General features: G+C 35.2%; 2 protein-coding genes across 2 annotated transcripts; one reads left to right on the top strand and one right to left on the bottom strand.

Moving 5' to 3' along the window:
- Positions 1-1,288: 1,288 nt before the first annotated feature.
- LOC110692272 (putative glucose-6-phosphate 1-epimerase) lies at positions 1,289-7,451 on the top strand. The gene is made up of 9 exons (XM_021869271.1): positions 1,289-1,649; positions 2,119-2,193; positions 3,665-3,721; positions 3,812-3,972; positions 4,125-4,259; positions 5,322-5,424; positions 5,502-5,601; positions 6,043-6,286; positions 6,885-7,451. Exons 1-8 carry the CDS (start codon positions 1,533-1,535, stop codon positions 6,255-6,257), a joined length of 963 nt encoding a protein of 320 aa, XP_021724963.1. The 5' UTR covers positions 1,289-1,532; the 3' UTR covers positions 6,258-6,286; positions 6,885-7,451.
- A 4,165-nt stretch (positions 7,452-11,616) lies between these two features.
- Positions 11,617-17,867, bottom strand: LOC110692271 (homogentisate phytyltransferase 1, chloroplastic-like). The gene is made up of 12 exons (XM_021869270.1): positions 17,482-17,867; positions 16,337-16,611; positions 16,115-16,198; positions 15,932-16,006; positions 15,372-15,455; positions 14,991-15,080; positions 14,317-14,418; positions 13,833-13,928; positions 13,236-13,307; positions 13,031-13,126; positions 12,268-12,372; positions 11,617-11,919 (listed from the first exon to the last, which is right to left on the bottom strand). The coding sequence occupies exons 1-12, from the start codon at positions 17,564-17,566 to the stop codon at positions 11,878-11,880; spliced, it is 1,206 nt and encodes a 401-aa protein (XP_021724962.1). The 5' UTR covers positions 17,567-17,867; the 3' UTR covers positions 11,617-11,877.
- Between the last annotated feature and the right edge of the window lie 6,011 nt (positions 17,868-23,878).

Here is a 23,878-nt window from a genome sequence, read left to right as displayed (position 1 = left end):
ATCTTGTATCAATGGTATCAGAGCTGGCCACCGTTTCTTCACTTGTGAAACACTGATCCACTTATGTTTTTGGCCCCTGCGACGTCCCCCACCTTACACCGGCTCAACCCCGCCACTGCTACCTTAGTTTGTGAGCTATTCGAGCTCATCTTAAAGTTTTGATGAGATGGACATACAAAACTTGACTTAAGAAGCTTGTCAACAAAATTACAGTTTTTATTCACCATTTTTTTTTTCTTCTAATTATAGCATCTAACTTAAATAAGTTCTCCTTAGTAAAACTTTAAATAACAGGTGAGAAACTTGTAAGAATTAAAACACAGTTACATTATAGAAGTTAAAGTTTTTTAATTCAACTTCAGATTTATATATTGCAATTTGAAATTTACGTGATTTGTGAAATATTATATCTCTTTTTAAAAAAAAGAAGGTAAGATAAGTTCAAGTAGAATCATGCGCGTGATAAATTTAGATTGAATATTGAAAATTATTTATGTTTAGGCATTCAAATGGTACTATGAGACTAAGAGATGTTTGGAGTTTCATCAATGTACTCAAACTTCATCAAAGTACTGATAACATAGTTAAGCTACTTCAAACTAATTGTTCATTTACCAAATATTTCTGTAAAAAACCAAGTACCAAGCACTCTCAATCCCAAATGATTGGACAAAGAGAGAAGCGTAATATTCCTGCAATAATTCATAAAATGTGCATGGACAAGAGGTAAGAGAATATCTCAAAAACCATTCATACAAAGTTTCCTCGACTTAAAAGTACAATATCAAAGGGTAGTTATTGACATGAATCCCAAACTCCAATAAAATATATTCTATTCATTTCAAATTGTTTGTCCTAAAGTCATTTTTTAACTTGATAACTTTTGATTGAGTAGATAGACAAAAGAGACCAGATAAGGTTAAATACACTATATTTGAAAATAATATTGTAATAAAAAAAATAAACAACCATGTGACCCGAGTGTTGTCTTAGAATGTTACTTTGAATAATTTATTTATTTTTTATTATTTTTTTTATACAGGATTTTGGGATGAATTTAATATGTACTAGTAGGTGTCTAGTTGATAACAATGAACTAATAAAGTACTATATTGTAGTGATCAGCACATTAGATAATACATTTGAAATACTGTGTTGAATAGCGAAGAGAATTTAAAGAGTTTTATGATTTTTTTTTATTTTTTTTTTAGTTTAGATGCTTTTTTATTCTACATTTAAATATATTTATTTATGTATATGGATATAGCATAATTTTTTTTTATTTTTTTTTTGGGCAATGGCTAGGCACGCCTTTTCGATTTTTTATTTTTTGTAAGGAAGATCTGGCTGTTGTTAAAACGTAGTACAGTACTATATAAGGCAGACAATGGCGAAAATAGAATACTGTACGAAAAAACTTTACAGATTATAATACTAACTGACGAACAAGAGAGAGAAAATCAAAGAAAAGAAGAAGAGAGAGAAAATCAAAGAGTGAAGGTGCAGTGAAGCTTTTGTATGGGAAGATAATCATGGCGTCTTCTTCAAGCGACCCCAAAAATCCTTCTCTTCTTCCAGTCGAGTTCACCAAAGGCGTTAATGGCCTTGACAAGGTCATTCTTCGCGAAGCTAGTGGCGTCTCTGCCGAGGTATTTTTCTCTCGATTTTTTCGGTGCATTTGATTTCTGGATTTCTGTCGATGTTTTTCGCGATTTCGTTTTGATCTGTTTTGTTCTTGAGGTTTCTTGATTTTGCGCTGGATTTTTTAGCGGCATTTCGTTGTTAATCGGATCTATTTTGCGTATGTTTGATCGAACATTTGCGTGTTGTTTTGCGATTGATTTGATAATCGAAAATAATCGAAATCTGTTTGTTGATTTTGTTGTTGTTTGTTGAAATTGTTGTTTATTAGCCAGATTCTTGAATTCTCTGCGAAATGACGATATTGATACTTGATTTTCGAAAATGCTTCAATCTAGTCGCAAACTGTATAATCGTTTAACCTATTTGTAAAATTGTTCAATCGTTCAATTCAGTTGTGAAATTGTGTAATCGGTTCTTATTTTACATGAAATTCTTATATATTATTCTTCTTATTTTTCCTTTTTCTTTATGAAGGTTTATCTCTATGGAGCTCATGTCACTTCTTGGAAGAATGAGAACAGGGAGGAGTTACTTTTCGTAAGCAGCAAGGTGAGTTAATTTTTGTTTATAACCTGAGGATTTGATACGTTTGAAAATACGTGTAATCTGATGTCATGTTGTTGATAATATGTTTATATAAGAATGTGTGCTGTTTTTATTCTGTGTATGATTTTAAATCTTGTATGTGTTTATGGTATTAGTCATGGAAGCACTTTTGCGAGCAATGTAGATGGTTTGCAGCTGCTGTGGCCTAAAATAACAGGTTGCAGTAAGCTAAAAACCTTTTATAATGTGGTTATGATGCGTCCAAGATTTACCATCAACTTTAACTTGCTGCCTTATCTTATAAGATACGCTTTCTTGATGAAATTTGAATACCACAGCCGCACACTCTGTCATAGCTACACCTGTTCATTTATTTTTTGTAATTTAGAAATGGTTGCTAGGTAGATATTTCCTGTCAGTGACTAACTGTCAGATCTTTTTAATTTGTGTAATTGATCGAGTTCTTAGTTTTGTGCTTGTCTGAATTTATAGGGTGTTTTGGTGTAGATTCTTGGAATTGGAAACCAGCTTGTAAGGCTAATATTGATAGAATATTAAAGCGAAAACACTCTTGAAGAAAATAATGTAAGAACCTCCAGGATTTTGAGAAGATGGTGGTACCTTATTACTTTTCTCCTTTAGAGAGAAAATAGTCTGTCATTTGTTAGACTTGGATGTTGCCTTTGGGTTGGGGAGAAATCTTCTTTGTCTTTTCTGCTCAAAGGGGAGGAGGGAGGGGGGGGGGTGAAAAAGGTTGAAGGCAAGGAGGAAAAGTTAGAGCACGAGGGACTGAGGGATGAGTAGAATCCTGGATATGACCCTTGTAAGCGACATACACTGGCAGGTTCACCCTTGTAATAAGGAGGTGCATCGTGCATATGACCCCACTTGGAGGGAAAAATATGTGAGGATCTTCTATCATGAGAAACTTTGTAAAAGAAGGCAGGTTGCTCAGAACCATCACTTTGAAACTGCCTTTTCACTGGCCTGCATTAATATCAATTACTGGACTATCTTTTTACTTACCAAATACTAGTCGCACCCTTAACTTTTGTGCTTCAAGTAATTTACTCTACTAAAATTTACAGTTGACCCCCCACTGTATTAAACTATTAACTCTTGTATCTTTTTATCTTGACCTGGATGCTCTTAAGAATGCTTGTTTTAGCTGCATGGTGTTTCTGGTAATTTGATCTCTGGTCTTGTTTTTATAATAGCCTGAATTTATCTTTGACCAATTTATTCCCCTCATATTTTGTTGCTTGTATTTTCAAATTTTATTACTAGATTGATTTCCTAATTCATAGGAGTGTCTTGTGCATATTGTCCCTGTACATGCTGGATTAGTTAGAGCCTATACACATGACATCTTGAAATTCAAATATCTTGTTGGATGCTATTATTCAATTCGAGTGTTCTGAAACTGAGATTTCTTCTTCCATCTGCTTTTACTGATATTTGTTGTGCTGTCCAGGCTATCTTCAAGCCCCCAAAACCAATTCGTGGAGGCATACCAATATGTTTCCCTCAGGTATATGCTCCCTGCCCCTACTCTTTTCTCTCCCTTTCATTATTATTTGTCTTCATTTCCCTCATGTGAAATATGTACCATATGGTGCAGTTCAGCAATCATGGAATCCTTGAAGCTCATGGATTTGCCAGAAATAGAGTCTGGAAAGTTGATCCTGAATCACAACCTTCTCCTGCAAACTCAGTTAACAAGTCTTATGTTGATTTGCTGCTGAAACCTTCTGAAGATGATCTGAAGATTTGGTCTCACATGTAAGTTTCCCCTCTGATGGGTGTATGAATGTTTGAATATTGATGTAGATGCTGATATTTTCGAAGTATAAAATTAGAGAGTATTTCCTTCCTTTTGTTTGTTAGTCATGTTGCTGTACCCATTGAATTGAAACAACTCATGTCTTTTGTAGTTTTGAGTTTCGTCTGAGAGTAACCTTGGGCCCTGGAGGAGATCTGATGCTGACATCACGAGTTAGGAACACTGATACAAAGCCATTCACTTTTTCATTTGCTTATCACACCTATTTCTCTGTTTCTGATATCAGGTATTACAACATTTTGTGCTGATAGTATATTTTGTAATTTTGTTTTTCCGATATTTTCATAATAGTCAGTATAATACCACACATGTTTCTTCTTCTTCTTCTTCTTCTTCTTCTTCTTCTTCTTCTTCTTCTTCTTCTTCTTCTTCTTCTTTTTTTTTATTTTTTTTTTATTTATTTTTATTTTTTAATTTGAATTGCCCTTATCTTTCATGCTGATACAGAAACATGATTTGATGAGCTGGTGTAGAGAAAGTTGTCAAACTCATTTTGAGTCCTGCCTTTGTTGACTAGGCGTGCATGTACATTCTTCTGATTCTTTCAGAAGAACTGTCTATATGTTGCAGGATGACTGGGCTAAAGAGTTCTTAGTTTGAAGCTAAAAATAGGAATCAGTTGTCTTTTTTTATGTCCTTTATTCATGCCTTAAATTATGAATGGTTGGTTTTATGTAATTTTAAGTTCTTTGCATGATGAGACATAATCGAAGGTTTATACAGGTTAAAAATTTGGATAATTTTTTTTAAAATTCTTGTTCTTCCTGGCTTCACGAGGAGCTTATGCTTCAAGCTTATAAAAGAAGAAAACGTATTAGTTTGCATGAGTTTCACGCAGTTCTGGTCTTGAAGTTCTTTCCATATGCTCATATGCGTGTACTTATGTTTTTTGAGTAGGCTGTTGGTTAGGAAGTCTACTGACCTACAGCTTGAGAACAAAAGAAGCAGATTGCTATTTTGTGAGAGTGTGAGACTCAATTTTGTACACTGTTGTGTTGAAATTTCATAGTGTTCCTAGGGGGAATTGAAGGTGAAGGTGAAGGTGTGGGTGAGAGTGCTTTTAGGTTACTACCAATTAGTTTAAGAGATGGGTGCTGTATATCTTGTTGGTTGTGAATTGATGATTCAAATTTATGTTTTGAACAAATTTTGCTTGAAGAAGGGCTGATATAAACATGGCTATGAAGCATGCATCTAAACTTAGCTGTAGACCTAATATAGATGTTAAGATATTACAATCTATTGCAGCTAGATATTTACCTTACAAATTTGCTTGTTTTCTACTCAGTGAAGTCCGGGTAGAAGGATTGGAGACTTTGGATTACCTTGACAACACGAAGGGCAGGGAGCGCTTTACTGAACAAGGGGATGCCATCACATTTGAAGGAGAAGTGAGTGTTGCTTTCTTCTTTCTTTCTCTCCTCCAGGTGCAACATGAAATTTATCAAACTTTGTTGTGTATCAATAGATTGACAAGATATATCTAAGCACGCCCACTAAGATTGCAATCCTGGATCATGAAAGGAAAAGGACATTCGTGATTCGTAAAGATGGACTACCAGATGCTGGTAAGCATATCCCTAGTCAATTTTCATGAAATATATATATTCGAAGAATAATTACGGGTGAATGTTGCATTATTTTAGTGAATATTCATAGCTGACTAGATGTAGCACTTGGATGACCGTGCTGTGAAAGCTGTCATTATCTTAAGGATATATCTCTATGAGAATTTTAATGCTGTCAATGTTTTTTAGAAATTTACGTTCCTTTTTTTCTTTTTTCACCTTGTGTAAGGCTGGATAATTGTGCCTTTTGTGAAGTTGTGATTGTTGAAATATTTTCTAAAAGACGAGAGTTATATCAACTTCCCTTCTTACCGAAGTTGATTTTCTTTTTTTAGAAGTAACCTTTTCATGCGTCAAATTCGATGAAATTAGTTGATTTTCTTGACCTACTGACTGATTGGCTTATATAGTTCAACTGAGAAATATTATTTTCTTTTGCAGTGGTATGGAATCCTTGGGACAAGAAGGCTAAGGCATTGGCTGATTTTGGAGATGATGAGTACAAGCATATGCTGTGTGTGGAACCTGCTGCAATTGAGAAGCCGATAACGCTCAAGCCGGGTGAGGAGTGGAGAGGCAGGCAGGAACTATCTGCTGTTCCATCTAGCTATTGTAGCGGGCAGCTTGATCCTCGGAGAGTTCTACGAGGAAGCTGAAGTTTTGTTGTCGTCAACGTCCTGTACAGGTTATTTCCTAAATCTAGCTCCCTTCATTCTTGAAGTGGTTAACCATAGGTATGTTAGGACTTTGGCTATAAACCATACCGTGATTTTGCATTTCATGGAAATACAAAGATTGGTTAGAGGTAAGGTTAATTGTATTCTTATCTTCCTAGTAGGATCTAGATTGTGATGCTTATGTTTTGCTACCATTCTGTTTGCATAATAGTTTTAATAGACTAGATTAATTTTTCAGTTCATTGCATGAAATTAGTTCATTAAGAAATTTTGTCCACCAGACTTTTGTGCCTGATATCAATATGTGGAGCACAAAGCATTCTCTGGCCTACTGGCCTCTGACATCTTGTTTTTCTCATCAGCCTTTTGCAAATGTATTTAAAATTACAAATGCTGTGACATTATTGAACTATAGTTGCTGTGCCAGTTAATCTCTTATTAGATGTGAAGAATGACTAAACCTAGGCCATATGCTTTTCTTATGTGATCTGGATCGAACTTTTCTATTGTTATGTCCCAGTAGTCTGTGGTTAATGATAGGATTTTCTTTCCATCTTCTGAGTTTTCTGATCCGATTTTTATCATTTATTCCTTTCTGGGTGACAGATGGGTCTTTGTGGAGCTCTTTGCATATTGAAGTTGGAGTAATGAGGTGGAATTCATGCAAGTTTACTTCATCAGGTTTTTGTTTTGCTGTTTTTTCTACAATGGGTATATGGCGGATTTTTGAGTCAAGAACTTGGTCAAATAATGTTTCGTTATAATTGGATGGCTATTTTTGGTGGCATGTCAAAGCGGAACACTTGTGCTGACTATTAGAGTCAATACACCACTAATTGTGGTTACAGAAATTGCATAATGTAATATCTTTGTAGTAGATGGACAAAGCTCTTGCTTTCCTTTTTGACGTAAATTTTGAAAGCATGAATTTTGAGACATAGATCTTTTTACAAATCTTGCCTGAAGGGGCCTATAATTTTTTCATTTGAGTTGCACAGGGCATGGTTTATGATGTTCAGGAATGGATTATTGGGGATATAATCCCTAAGTGTAGGAAACAGGGTAATAAGTTGAAACAGTGTCGTCTGTTTCTTGAAATTGCACCATTCAGTTTTTTTCAAGAATGGATATTACTCTTTAAAGATATTACAGTGATCAAATTTGTTTGGGAAAGACTGGCTGATCTTGCTTCGGTTAAAGGCTTTAGTTTCTAAAATTTTGATGATACCTTCCAACGTATTTTGATACTCCGTATTTTGTTTTCCTGCATAGTTTGATGATATTGTCTTCAATCCGTTTTGTTTTTCTGTAGTTGATTTTCAGTTCTCGTACCTTATTAGTTGTGCAGCTTGTGCATACTTGTTTTCCATTACTCTATATTTTTCAATAACAAAGTTGCTTTTTTTTTTGTTCAGTGATCTGCCTGAGACAAAAGTGATGTTAATTCTTAATAAGTTGGCAGTCTTGATACTTCTTTAAATGATACTTCTAAGGACCATTAGTTAAAATTTTTGATTTCTTCTTTAATACTTGGTTGTTTTACAAAATTTGCCAATTTTAAACTATTTACAACTAGTATGTGTTACTTTAAGAAATTTAAAGTTTGGGACCTAACTAGAATCTACATATGAACTTGACCAAAATAATATTTAGTTACTTAAGGTATTTATATAATTAGGGCTTGGCTGTTTGGTTTATTTGGTTACTTAAGGTATTTATATAATTAGGGGTTGGCTGTTTGGTTTAGATAATGTATTAGCTTCCTCTGCAAACTGTATAAGCCTATGAAGCTCCTTAACCTACAAGAGTAATTTCCGAAGTGTCTGGATCAATCCTTTTGCTTACGATAGAATTGTATCTGTTGACCGTAGGTAAAAATGGAACACATGCTTGATATGTGCATATGCGGAAGTACACGGACACAACTTTTTTTCAGACTAACTACACTTTCCGAGTACTCTAGGAATTTGATCCTTTGTTCAAAATTGTCATATGTATTATTCGAATAGTTTAGGATGTCCGGAAAAATAGCACTGCAGTTAACACCCTCCTTGTGTTTATTCACATGTTGAATATACACAAGGTGACATTATTTTTGTGTTATAAGCACCTTTCAAGAATGTAATTGAAGAAAAATATGAACATTATACATATAATGACCTTAAAGCAGAGTGGAAAAAAAATATGAACATTATACATATAGCCACACTTGCACCCGAAAAAAAAAAAAAAAAAAAAAAAAAAAAAAATCTAGCTTGACAACCTGTGGATAGGCTAAAATAATTCAACATCATAATCTGGAATTTGATTCAGTGCAAGATAGATTATCAGATTAATTAAGATATAAAATCAAAATATAATGTGGGATCAATGATTCTCCCTAACTTATGTGGTATATGTCCATGATACCTTGATTTCATGTGAACAAATTATTTTGGACAGCAAATTATAGTTCATCCATTTGGAAGATTATACAATTCTGGGTTTTATTTTTACAATCATTATATTCCTTGACTCCCTGTGAATTGATTAACACTTATTTTGCTGTTGTAGTTAAGTGGATTTTTATTTAGTTCGAGTTTATGGTGAGTTTATTAACACTAGCAAAGGGATGATGTTATGATATTCTGACATAATTATATTACTCCGTAATTGGTCTCACTAATGAATAGACCATGGTGATTATTCGATAAAGGAATGAAGAAGCTTACTTTGGTGTCAATCCGGGTCACTGTGCCAAGTTCAATTTGGTGTATTCGGGTCGGAACTTTTGAATTTAAGTAAAGCTAAATCATTGTGTCCATGCAAATCGAAATTTTAATCAAGTTACTTTTTAGTATCAGCTTACTTTTTATCTAGGGGTAACTTATATTTTTCGGGTGATTTCCAATTAATCAATTAGTGTTCTGGGATTTTGTCTCCCTCCACTAAAAACAAAAGATGTGGCAAATAATAACTTTGATTTATTTAAGTTGATAGATCATTACTATTTTATAGAAGTATGTTGTTTTTGCCTTATCATAAAAAGTGAGCTCTTTCCCTAAATAATGTTGTCTTTTTATCTAATTCTCAAAATACAGTCACTTTTTTAAATATTCCCACAATACTGTTCACGTAAGCAAACGTATAAAAACCGGGTTTTTTTTACGGGTCAATGAAAACCGCTACTTGAAGTAGCGATTTTCATCTGATACGTTAAAAGATGAAAACCGCTACTTGAAGTGGCAGTTTTCATCTAAAATGTTTTTTTTTTTTAAAAAAAAAAATCCAACACACATAACATCGAAATTTACCGTTTGCATTTCTCAACTCCATTATCCTCTTCATCCAAAGTAAATCTTCCAAATAAATCCTATCAAAATTTGAAATCCAACATTTCAACCCTAAGTAATCATTGAAAAACTCCCAATTCCAATTTCCTCCATTAAAATTACGATCACCAAAATTATTATTTGACAAATTTAATAATTGAATTGAAATAGATAAAGAAATTAGGCATAATACTGTGGCAGTGGAGGTTCGTCGACGGCGAACGCATCTCCTAGCAATGGCAGGTGTTGAGGTGGTTCTCTTCAAAAATCTTGAAGTTTGTTCTCTATGGATCAAGACTAAGAGAGAGAAGAGAGGAATGCTTTTTTTTTTTTTTTTTTTATCAGTACAAACCGCTACTTCAAGTAGCGGTTTTGCAATAAAGCCGTTAAAAAAATAAACCACACTAAACCGATGACGTGGACAGTATTGTGGGAAATTATAAAAAAATGATTGTATTTTGGGCATTAGATAAAAAGACAACATTATTTAGGGAAAGGGCTTCCTATTTTTAGAATAATAAAAAGGATTTTTTAGATACACCGCAAAAATCACACAAATTTGATTATAACACCACCAAAAAAAAAAAAAAAAAAACTTTTATTATAACACCACAAAAAAATGCAAAAATTGAATTTCACCACCTCTTAACGGATTCCATCCAAGAATCCGTTAGTGGAGCCCACAACAAACACGTGTCACAAATATATTGGTTTAAAAAAAAAAGAAAAAAAATCCTAAAACCTTAACCAGCCACCACCATCAGCAGCCCTACAACCCACCACCGGCTTCCCCCTCTGCTGCCAAGCCAAGCCAGCCACCCAGAACCCCTATTTCGTTATGAACCCCATCACCCCACCAACCCTACCACCAATAGCCCCCCGCAAAGCTAGAATTAAACCCGGATTTGCGGGTGTTAGGGGAGGAGGTTCCTGGGTATATGGTGACAGGGGAGCAAGTTTCGAGGCTGCCGGCGTCAGGGGAGGAGGTTTCGGGGGTTTTTGGTGTTAGGGAAGGATGTTTTGGGGGTTGCCGGTGTTAGGGGAGGTGGTTCGGGGGTTGCCGATGTTAAGGGAGGGGGTTTTGGGCAGTGCTGTGTTAGGGGACGGGATATCGGGCGGTGGTGTTAAGGGAGGGGTTCATCGGCGGTCGGCTGGGCTGGTTCCTCATCGAGGGTGGTCGCCTGGGTTGGAGTGACGGCGGAGGGAACCGGCGCTGGTGGTGGGGGTGGTGGCTGGGTTAAGATTTTAGGGTTTTCTTTTCTTTTTTTTTAAAATTTTTCTTTGTTTTTTAATTCAATATATATAATTGACATGTGTGCAGTGTGGAGTTCACTAACGGTTTTTTTTGGATGGCAAAGTTAAGTGGTAGTGAAATCCAATTTTTGAATTTTTTTAGTGGTGTTATAATAAAAGTTTTAAAATTTGTGGTGTTATAATCAAATTTGTGTGATTTTTGTGGTGTTATTTTCTAAAAAATCCTACACTAAGTAATCGTAACAAAACTAAAATCTTTATCAGTTCAATTGATGCCTAGCAAACCTTACCCATATTTAACACAATATGAGGTACAATATAAGTCAACAATTGAATTATACTCGAATAAGATAATCGCATTCAATTTTGATTCAAATTAAAACCAAATATGACCCATAAAGAAGTACGGAGTATCCTATATTAAATTTAATTGGTTACAAATTGTTCATCACCTAAATATGACCCAAGGTGGACCTAATTTCAATGGCATGCACGACGTGCGTGCCATGCTTTCAAATATATAATATTTCACATTTAAAATACTTTGTATTTCAGTGTATGTATGCTTCTGTGTGCCTCTGAACCAAATCAACCAAGGCCTATAAACCTAACAAATTTTGTGAACCTTATTTATTTATCTTGCTCTCAATTTTTTGTTGACATAAATTTTCCCATTCCCTCAACTTGTCTCAGCCTCAGGATTATTTAGCAAACTTAAAAAGTAGATAAATAAAATAAGTAAAAAGGTATTTACAGAAAAAAAATATCAAAAGTCAAGACAGAATGTCAGCTAGTTTAGCATAGATATGAATCTTGAAATTACCTGATCCACAGAAAGAAGTCAAGAGGAGAATGAAAATAACAGCAACTAACTGAAGCTGACATTTTTTTATGAAAAAAAATCTGCATATTTAGCAATACTTGCACAAATTCAGCTCAATATTTAATGTACCTCCCCTCAATAAGGAAAAATCCTATATGTACACTTTGTCACTAATCTGGGGAGGAAAATCATCTTCATCACGTTCCGTAATTCACCTTACAAGCGGTATTAGCAAATACTCTGCATAAAATAGCTGCAAGGAGAAAAGACCTTTCAGATGATTATCGATGCAATAACAAAAATCCCGTCATGAAAGATGACCACTGAATACCAAAAGAGTTTATTACGAAGGAATAAGACTAGCAACAAAATACCAACTGAACATTATAGTGTAGAGTACTGACATCAAGGGGTAATATGGCATCAGTATCATATTACCCTGTACAATACAGTAAGGAACTGAATTGAATTTCCTATATGAGCAATATCAGCAGTGCTAGACCATACAGAGCAAAAACATAAAGCTATTCCCCCTTATGGAACAGCGACTGGCATTAACGATGCAATATTAAGGGTGAAATGAAAAATGGTGCAGTCTTACCTTCCAGATGAACATGTAGAAAGAAGTGATTGCAACTTTGCTGCTAAGATCAGTAGAATTGGCACTTCTCCACAGCATTGCAGCCAATATACCATGACCAACAACCTACAAGAAAAAAAATAAAGGAACGAAGTTACACCTTTTTTTAGCCCTAATCCCCATTTTCCAACGTTGGAAAAGAATTAGGCTTAGCCAATTTTATCTTTGAGATTCAATTATCCAAAAGTGTTTGAAAACTCAACCATGGTGAGGGTAGGGTAATCATGCTACCGTAAACTTGTAAACTTTTCATTTCAGGACATATCTCATTAATTTCAATTCCATCTATGACCCTAGAGATGGGAAATCTAGTAGTGAAAGAGCTCGTTTTTTAAAGATGATAGCTAAAACAGGGTGGAAATATTTTCTAGACATTCTACATTATACAAGGTGGAAATCTATCATATAGGGAGTTTCATTTATCAATGGTGAATAGTTAAGCAGTGACAACAACCAAAATTCACACAGATATTCTCGGTCCTAGATGTGATGGTTCACAGTGAATAGGTACCCTAGTGTTCAGCAGCAATCTTGGTTAAATGAGACATCTAGACATTCTACAGAAAGAAATTTTCCATGCGTGTTTCGCTTCTCAACATCTCATTAACATCAATAAAAGATTTCATGAAACCAAGGACCGTAAATCTACTAAAAGGTATCTAAAATACAGAAATAATTGACATGCTTTTATTCAGAGTCCATATATGAAGCACATTGCACATACCGTGATAAGTTTGCTCCAGAGAAAGGAGGATGATGCCCCAACTAAAATGGCAACAGCATAAGCAATTTGAAGTAGAGAAATACAAATCCAAAATACCTGCCAGATTTGCAATAAGAATAAAGTCATGTAGTCTGTAAATCACATATGCTTCCCCCCTCCCCCCCCCCCCCCCCCTCCTCTGTGTTTATTACTTATTCAAACTAACCCGCTTTTGTCCCAGTCGTACTGTAAATGATCGGATACCAAATATCCTATCACCTTCCATATCAGGTATGTCCTGCATAAAAGAGTGGTTCTAAACGAGTTACTGGACTTGAGCACTCAACATTAAGAATTATGTTTACGCAACATAAATGAATCACAATTCACAAGAGTAAACTATTATACATCATTTCTAATTCAGATTAATGACAGATTCAGATTAAGTTAATTTGTTGGCAACTTAATGGTCTTTAAGCATATCAAAAACAAGAAAACCTGAACCAAAACAGTTCAGATATGTGTGAGCAGTTCGTCCTGTGCAGTCGTGCAGAAACATTTTTTTTGACAGTCTAAGAATACTGCTTTAGTGAACCATTGCAAGGCCTGGTTCCAATAGGAAATCACAAAACAATTTCTTTAGTTACCTAAAAAATAGCAACCCTTCAAATGAGGAGTCTTTTAATCAATATAGTTGGTGTTCTTGAAATATCTATAGACAAGATACATATGAACAAAACACAATCACATTTTCTACTATGGTGCTTGACACTCTGCAGTCATCTCTCAATCGAATCACTATTTCAAATGGATATGAGTTTACCTTAAACAATGCTATAACCACCGAAAAGAAACTCATAAATGCAGTTGCAAAAATCAATGGCCTGGAAAAGATAGCTGGTCTTCCAAAGACATGCGTCTGCAGTAGTTGCACACAAACCAAACATCTTTAGAGACAGTAAAAGACGAACAAAAGCTAATGAAGTTTATGCATAAAGTTTAAAGACAGTATAGCAATGCATGATCACCCATCTCTTTTCCCATCAGGTGTTAGGAACTCATATAACACTTTTTTCAACTTTCTTTATATCAGAAAAAGTATGATCCCCCCCCCTCCCCTCCTCGAGAGGTGGGGCGATTACAGTTGGGGGACTTAAACACAATTTTGGGCTGTTCCAATTAAGCAGCAAAACTTCCAGAATGGATAACTATATGAAGTCAATAGTTCTGACAGTATATGCTAAGTTTCAATAACAGAATGGATATGCAAATACCAACAATATTCATGATGAGGGTCAGAACACCACCTGCATGTGCAGGAAAAAAGCAATTTGAACAATTATAGCTCGAACCACGAGGATACACATTGCTGCAACAACAGCAGATCTCTTCCATCTCAACATAGGCAGCTGAAAGTCGAAGAGGAAAGAACAAACAAATATTACCACTTCATAAAAAGTTAAAAATTTCTAAGCAACAAGACATTATACTTGTCAAACTACAGTAAAGAAAGCAAACTTAAAATTGCAAAAAGGGTTTGAGAGATACTATTCAAATTTTTCAAGGAACTTCCTCATTTATAAGAGCAGCTTTTAGATACTCAGTCCCTTTGGAATAAACACCAGCTGGATTTCTAAAAGCTAGTGAAAATAGCATCCAGATGCTAAAGAGCACAAAGAGGTTACAATCTTGTACTAAATGGATATGAACAGAAAATACAACTTAAATTCGGAAATATGATCACCTGTCTCTGTGATCATGGTGTTGCTCAGTCAGGGCAGAGTTTAAACCTAAGTAACATACTGCTACGTAATATGTTCATCAGTCATAGAGACATTTGGCTGGTCACTAAACTCACTACTGTCTCCGTTCAAGAATATTTCAACTTTATGACCATAGTTTGATTAGTAACACCAAAAAACAAGGAAAACCAAGCATCACATACATGTCTCTGACAAACCACTAGAGCATTAAACCTTACATTTATGGAATATGCTGTACCAAGCACAAAGCTGACAGAAAGAGCCCAGAATAAGGGCCATGAACCAACAACTGACCACAGCCAAAAACTCTGCATGACAGACAAACAAATAAATGAGACTTACATCTAGTAATTCAAGAAATCTAGGACGGAATAAACATACATGGAGATAACAATTTGGGATCGATGAAGAACATGCAATGAACGGACATGAAAGATAAATGTCTACAAAAGGATGGAAAGAGCAACCAACAATTTGGGAATAGGAAATACAAATCTTGAAATAGATGTCTGCAATGCACAACCCGAAAGCTGAAAAGCATTTCATAAGCTAACAAAAATTATGTAGTCATTCTCAGCAGGGCATTTAGAACTCCTTACCAATATGGCAAATGATGTAACAATGAAGATACCAGTTCCAGTAGAATATTCCCCAGATGCGAGAGGAAGATATGGTTTATTGACCTATAACCACATTAGGATGTACACACATTAGATACCATGATTCAAGTAGCATGAACAACAAAAACTACCCAATATGGATTTCACCATCAGCAGGTTCTGTAGAGGGACTACTTTACTCCGCCTTACACCTAACCAGTGTATACTAGTGACAAGGTTATTGACCCAACTTAACTGAGTATCAAACAATTACACAGTATTGTCTAGCAATGTTAAATACAGTCCTTAGTGATTTGGATTTTTTTATTTTTTATTTTTCCTTAGTAAATTGATTTTGTGGCAGAAACATGATTTTTTTTGAGATTGGGTCTATACTTAAGCAGCTTCAAGTTAGACGCCTCATCTCATGGTTCTGTTCAGAGCTATATCAACTAATTTCATTGTAGAGAAAGTAATATAAACAGCATATGCCAATATGTATTTGAGTAAAATGATGTCAATTGTGAATAAATGGAAGGCAAGATATTTCAAGTCCATACCTTGTCTATCTCTATGTCAGATATCTGATTCAAACCTACGATGTATATATTCATGAAAAGAGCAGCAATAATGGCCTGAAAAAGAGTCATAGATAATTGATCAGGAGAAGCATTTATTGATAGAGAAAACGCTTCAAATATACCTAGGTAAAGAGGACAGTGAACACATATATCCAGCATTACCTCTAACATTCCAGTGAAAAACATAGGAGAAAAATCTGAAAGCTTCTGCACTGCAAGTAGAGAAACTGAAACTATGCTCAATGCCTGTCATCAAAAAGTAAAACATCCAAGTTATATAATCATAAATTTCAACAGCATAGGCATACAAGCAGAATCAGAAGGAATGAAGAGATGTGAATATTAATAAGACAATGAAAAGGTCGAAACCTTAGAAAACTTAACTGTTCCTATAACTGTGTGAGGCCTTGAAAACCTATAAAAGGCATCCAAAAAATTTATAACTGAATTCCAAATATTCTTGGGTTCATAAGTGTTTGGTTCAGATTCAAGCGACTGTCCGCGGCACGCAACTACCAAGCGTTTTCTACTATATGTCGGGGACAGCATAAGCTTCTTTTGACCAGTTATAGTGTGATTCTCCACCAACTGTCGCTGGTACCTCACATTGCAAATTCCCTCTATCAGACTCCATTCCTTAAACTTCGAGCCTTGGATTGCTAGATCAGAAACATCAGCCTTAACATTAGTCTAACACTATATCCCAGGCAAAGGACAGACAGACAGACAATCAAAAGGCTCCTTAGATACATTCATGGCTAGTAAGATATTTTTATTCTTCTCTGCATTCAAATGTTTCTGTTTTTAATATCATACAACCATATGGAATTGAATTCTCAACAACAATAAAGCATTAGTCCCAAATTGATTTGGGATCGGCTAACATGATTCATCATGAGGAACCGTTTGTGAAAAAAGAAAAATTCTACCTGGAGCAGATAAATGACAGTGAAACTATTAACTTAAACATCAAATCAGAAAGCTTTCTCTACCTCATAGTGGTATACATTGATCAACACATCATTAATTATCATTACCAAATGCACTAATACGAAACCTTCAACAACATGTAATTTGAAATGAAGATAGTACCAAATTACCAAAAACCAATAACAGTTGGGAATCCGCTTTGTCTACGAATAATTGAAACTACAACGATTATTACAAGGTTTGCAACACACCACACAAATACATAATCAGAAAAGACAAGCATCTTATGATTGGATTTTACAACAAGCAATAATTTTGTACATGCATCTTGTACCTGACTATTTACTAAAATTTTAGACCCACATTCTACAAATATAGATAAAAATTAGGGAAAAAAGGCAAAGTTTAATCAAAACAAGTGGGGTTAGACAAAACATTACTAAAAGTGGGTTATTTTTTTTTTCCAAAATCCCAACAAAACCCACTTCTTAGAGCTCTATTTTAAGCAAAACCCAGAAATTAAAGATCAAGAATCATTCAAAAAATGCAACTTTCAGATCAATAAACTAAAAAATAAAGCAATGAATTAGAAACCTTACAATTTCTGAGTGAAGGAAGATGAGCAGCAGCTGATAATTTGTGTGAATTTGGCCTAGTAAATGACCCAACAATTAATGAATCCATTGTACTCTCTCTATTTTTCTCTCCTCACTTAAATAACCAAAAAAAAAACGAGGAAAATTTCTTGTGAATCAGTTAGGAGAAAGACGCTTCCAGTTGTAGCAACTACTCTATGAGACTATGACAGTACTCAGTGAGGAGGATGACACACAGCTGACAAAACCAATTCTTTTAAAAAATTTGAGGGAAAAAACCGGAATATATAATTCGTGTTTTATAATTTTATTTAACGATTTTGATGTACTCCGTAGTCCGTACTTAGTTAGAGATGGACATTGGTTGGGTTGGCACGAAAGCTGGCTAGGCATGATATGAATATGGTTTAACTCGACACAAACTTGTTCACAAGCCCTGCATCACGACTCATCAGTGTGTCATGGGTTGTGTATAGATATATTTTCAAAATTTGACATGAATTCGACACGGCACAATGGGGTGGTCGCCTAACCTTCTTAATATTGATTAATTTAACGGTTATTTCACGAAATACTTATGGACTACCACTTTATTCATCATATACCTATCACAATTTTCAAATTCACCATATAACTATGAATTTCACAAAAATCTCATCACCAAATGCCTTTAATGACTAATGGCGATTAACACTGTTAGTCATTATAGTTAATTATGTCACGTGGCAGCCTCTAATTGATTCTATTTAAAATTATTTATTTTTCTAAATTACTCAATTAATTGCTAAAAAAATTAATAATTGACAATTAAAAAAACACCACTAGGGTTTCGGGGGAGGGGTGGTTGGGGGTTTCAAGTGTGGGGGGGGGGGTTTATTTAAGAGTTTTGGGCGAGAGGACAGGAAAATTTGGGGTGGGGGATGATAGTTCAGGGGGAGGGGCAATGGTAGGGGCTGGGGAAGAAGCAGCGTCGGCGCGAGGGAGAGGGGTCTGGGCGCCGAGGGTAGAGGGTGAAGGGGATGGAGAGGGTGGTTGGGCTAGTGGTGGTGGGATTTTTTTAATTATTATTTAAGTTTTTTTAATAATTAAAAAACCAATCAGAGGCTGCAACGTGTCATAATTAACCATAATGACTAGCAGAGATAACGACGTTAGTCATTAAGGGTATTTGGTGGCATCTTCGTGAAACTCATAGATATATGGTGAATAAAGTAATAACTCAAGAGTATTTCGTGAAAAACCCATTAATTTACTATAGTCAAAGTTTATGTATGTCACTCAAAAAATCATGTTATTAAAAAAGTACAGTCAAAATTAATTTATGAATATGAATAAAAGTCGTCCAACGTGTCAATTTTTTTTAAAATGATGGAAAACTTATTAAAGGAAAATAAGGAATATTTGTAAAAAAAAAAAAAAAAAAAAAAAAAAACCAATACCAAATACACTACTTTTCAAATTAACCACTTTTTTTTTTTACGAAATTAAAAAATATCACCCCAAAACGCAAAATCAGTAAGTATCACCACCCTATTGGTAAAAATAAATAAATTAAAAAAAAAAAATTACCCCCACCCCAATCAGCCACCTCCAACCACTGCTCCTGCTGGAGAACCCCACCAAGCCCCAACCCTGCTCGCCCGACCACCAAGCCCCCTCCAATTTCATCCCTGATGTTTCCCCTTACTCTCTCCTCGAAACCCTAGTTTTTTGGGTGTCCTACAATTCGCAACACTAGCCGCTAATTCACCACCACTCTTCACCTTAGAATCATCTAAATTGTCCAATTCCCGACAATTTACACCGAAACTAACCATCGCCAGCGACTCATCTTCATCACGTATCTCGTCTTGAGGGGGAAATCGTCGAGGGGGGAAGGGAGGGAGGGCGAATATATATGGACGGGAAAGGGAGGGGGTGCCATAAATCGTTGTTGGGGTTCACCGGCAGGGGTAGTATAGGCTGGAGGTAGTTGTTTGAGGTGGGGGTGGTCCAACAAGTGGTTGGTTTGGGTGGGGTTGGCAAGAAAAGGGAGAGGGGGTGGCTGTTGTGGGATGGTTGGGGATTTTTTTTTTAATTTTGTTAATTTTGATCAGTTCAATAGGGTGGTGACACGTGGACCCTTTATTGGAAAACAGGTCGGAATAGAGGAGGGGGTGGTGGTACCTACTGTTTTTGCGTTTAGGGGTGGTATTTTTTAATTTCGTAAAAAAAAAGGGGGAAATTCTACATGGTGGTCTCAAGGATTCTATTTTTCTACATGCAAGACAAACTTTTTTCCAACTCTCTTAAGTGGCACCAAGGTTTTGAAAAATTAAGCATAGTGCCCATTTTTTGATTTTTTGACTAACTTTTTTAGTTTTTGGTTAACCATAAGTAATTAAAAAAAAAATTAAAAACATTAAAAAAAATAATAAATAAAAAAAACCACCAGCCAGCCACCCACAGTAGCCGGCACCTGCCGTACCCATTACCCCCGACACTGGCGCGCCCTAACCCCCCTCCCTCGGCGTCGGTGTAACACCCTAGAAATTCCTTTCCTTTAAAATACCTATTTTGCCCTTTTTAAAATACGAAATAGGAAAATCTAAGACATTATCGCCACCGTGAAAACAGATAAGGCAAATACGAAATAGGGATTGGGCACAGTATGAAAGATCCTCTAGAAGCACATATTCCTCCAAGGGGGCGATTGGGACGCGGGTATAAGGGTCTTTATGACACAATCGACAATTTTATTCATTTTCAATTAGGACTTGCTCTAGCCTCTTTAGGGGTTATAACTTCCTTGGTCGCCTAACACATGTACTCTTTACCTGCTTATGCGTTCATAGCACAAGACTTTACTACTCAAGCTGCCTTATATACGCATCATCAATACATTGCAGGATTCATTATGACGGGAGCTTTTGCTCATGGAGCTATATTTTTCATTAGAGATTACAATCTGGAATAGAATGAAGATAATGTATTGGCAAGAATGTTAGACCATAAAGAAGCTATCATATCCCATTTAAGTTGGGCCAACCTCTTTTTAGGGTTCCATACCTTGGGTCTTTATGTTCATAATGATGTCATGCTTGCTTTCGGTACTCCAGAAAAACAAATTTTGATCGAACCCATATTTGCTCAATGGATACAATCTGCTCATGGGAAAACTTCATATGGGTTCGATGTACTTTTATCCTCAACAAGTGGCCCAACATTCAATGCGGGGCGAAGTATATGGTTGCCTGGTTGGTTAAATGTTGTTAATGAGAGTAGTAATTCCCTATTCTTAATAACAGGGCCGAGAGACTTTTTGGTTCATCATGATATTGCTCTAGGTTTACATACGACTACATTGATCTTAGTAAAAGGTGCTTTAGATGCACGCGATTCAAAGTTAATGCTAGATAAAAAGGATTTCGGTTATAGTTTTCCTTGCAATGGTCCAGGACGAGGCGGTACTTGTGATATTTCGGATTGGGACACATTTTATTTGGCAGTTTTCTGGATGATAAATACCATTGGGTGGGTTACATTTTATTGACATTGGAAACACATCACGTTATGGCAGGGTAATGTTTCACAATTTAATGAATCTCCCACTTATTTAATGGGATGGTTGAGAGATTATCTATGGTTAAACTCCTCACAACTTATCAATGGATATAATCCATTTGGTATGAATAGTTTATCGGTTTGGGCGTGGATGTTCTTATTTGGACATCTTGTTTGGGCTACGGGATTTATGTTCTTTCGTGGTGTGGATATTGGCAGGAGTTGATTGAAACTTTAGCATGGGCTCATGAACGCACACCTTTGGCCAATTTGATTCGATGGAGAGATAAACCAGTGGCTCTTTCCATTGTACAAGTGTATATATAGTAAATTTAATGACAACGGTGAAGGTGTCATAATTTGTCTATATGTAGATGACATGTTGATCTTTGGAACAAGTATGTCACAAGTTGAAATGACAAAGGAATTCCTTAGTTCAAAGTTTTCCATGAAAGACATGGGAGAGGAGGATGTCATCTTGGGCATAAGAATAAAGAAGGAAAAAGGGAAGTTGATCTTGTCACAATCTCATTATATTGAGAAAGTTATCAAGAAGTTCAATGTAAGTGAAAATTCTCTTTCTCTTTATTCAACACCTATGGATCCTAGCGTAAAATTATTACCTAATGAAGGTAATGCAGTTTCACAACTGGAGTACGCAAGAGTAATAGGTTGTTTGATGTATGCCATGACAAGTACTAGACCGGATATAACTATCGAGACTTTGGGTTATCCGAACATATCCTTCGTGAAATGGTTCATACATGTTTGTTGCCAGGGGAAACAAGATCGAGTTGGTAAGCATAAAAAAAGTTTTTCATTTCTATGATCATCATCGTTCATAGATAGACCCTTTACCATTCTGTACAAATGGGGTATTCTATTTGTACAGATAGGGTAGAGGACACATTCTTTTTTTGTTTGTCCATTCGTTTCCAACTTTTTTTCGATGCGTGGTAGAGCAGTTTGGTGGCTCGCAAGGCTCATAACCTTGAGGTCACGGGTTCAAATCCTGTTTCCGCAAAATTAAAATTTTGTCCAAAATTTGAGGTTTGAATATGTTAACTAGTAAATTAAGAGAGCACTATTCTATTAGGTACTATTCGCTTTTTTTTTTTTTTTTTTTTTTTTTTTTTTTTTAAACAAGGTACTATTTGCTTATTTGAGAGAGCATATTTACATGAATTATCGAGTGTATGAGACATGTGAGTATATTGTATATATGGTTGGTCGTACTATAGATTTTCTTCAACAAAGTGTCAATTTAAAAGCTTCATTGAATCATTGAATCAATTTTTAAAATCTACAAATCAGTTACTAAGGTTCTCTAACATATTCAATATGCCATAATTTCCTCTTTTTTGTGAACTTTTTCATTTCGTACATGATCATCACTAACTTGCTCGTACACTAACTTGCTTGTACTGTCGTACATAAACTTAATTTCTCTCGTTGTCCAAAAAAGAAAGAATTCAGTCAATGAATTGTATGTTCCTCCTAAAAAAAAAGGCTTGTATGTTGAAATCATAAAAATAAGAAATTGAAGTTATACAAACAAAAACATCACACTTGTAAGAAAACAACAAAAAAAAAATTTGGAAAAAAGGACATTGCTCACACATATCACACTCGTACGAGTGCACATCCAATCTCACTATTTTTTTTAAGTATTAATTTTCAAATTAGGAAAAATTTAAGCATTATGTTAAATTATTAGGGAGTAATGTTTTACTTCTCCATTATTACCTTTACAAATTGCATATTAAATAATACATTAATCGGAAAAATTACACACAAAAATTTATAAAATACATAATAGTACTCTTATATAGTAGCATCTTTTTGTAAATAATACCCTCCCATACCAAAAATTAATTTTTGTTTTTTTTAAAAAAAAGTAAAAAAGTAACAAAATGACATATTTTGTGCATTGCAATAGTCAAAGATGGAATATAATTTGTGGATGGAGAGACTTTAAAATTTAATTACTCACAATATTTCTTTTATTATTAAGATTTATAGGTTGCTAACAAACAATGATATGATAAAAAAAAATTAGCAATATATAGATCTCACTCAGTGGATAGTTGTTAAGTCCAAAATTCAGTAACAAATAAAAAAACACAAACAGGCTCTAGGTAGTCTAGGGTGCTACCTTGGGAGCATCATAATAGAGGGCAAGGAGGAATTTCCTACCTTGGAGGCTTAGATAGCTTAAAGTATATGCAGGTCGACAACAATAAAACTTGCGATATAAAATTAGGAAGTGGACCATTAACCAACTACACCAATATAAATTTCCTATCATAAAACATTACTACATAATCGCAGTTATTTAGCTAAAAAAGTAAAAGTTAAGTTAAATTATGAGGCAAATTGTAAGGAACAAAATAACGGGTGAAATATATAAGTAGTAGCTTATTTTTTAGGAGGGTAAGGGGAAGCGGGGAGACTGTTTATTGTTCTATAAATTGGTGATTGGTGCTACTCCTGAAATCCTAAATCTGCCACTGTTATCAGGTATGAAAAAACACGTGGTTAATGCTTAATTGGGGATGGCCGGGGAAGTGCACATCGATTTTTCGAACATGGAATAACCTAAATTAAAGATGTTAATTGTGACTTGAAATCTAGTGCAATGGTGAAAGGCCATCTTCAAACGCAGATATCTCTCAATACAGAAGTGATCTTGAGGCAATTCAAGTTGGAGGTGATAGCTTGTTTTAAGAGCTTTCCAACGATAGGTCGTATGCCCAATTCTGATTAGAAATGAAAAAGTTCTGGCCGTTTTACGAAATACTGTTGAAACTGGAATTTCTTGACGTGCAACCAGCAGCACGTCCGTCTAAAGCCAGCA

This window comes from Chenopodium quinoa, unplaced genomic scaffold (genome assembly GCF_001683475.1).
Source record: "Chenopodium quinoa cultivar QQ74 unplaced genomic scaffold, ASM168347v1, whole genome shotgun sequence".
NCBI classification, from domain to species: domain Eukaryota; kingdom Viridiplantae; phylum Streptophyta; class Magnoliopsida; order Caryophyllales; family Amaranthaceae; genus Chenopodium; species Chenopodium quinoa.
The sequence above is the reverse complement of the archived record's forward strand: the minus strand, read 5'-3'. Positions and strand labels throughout refer to the sequence as shown.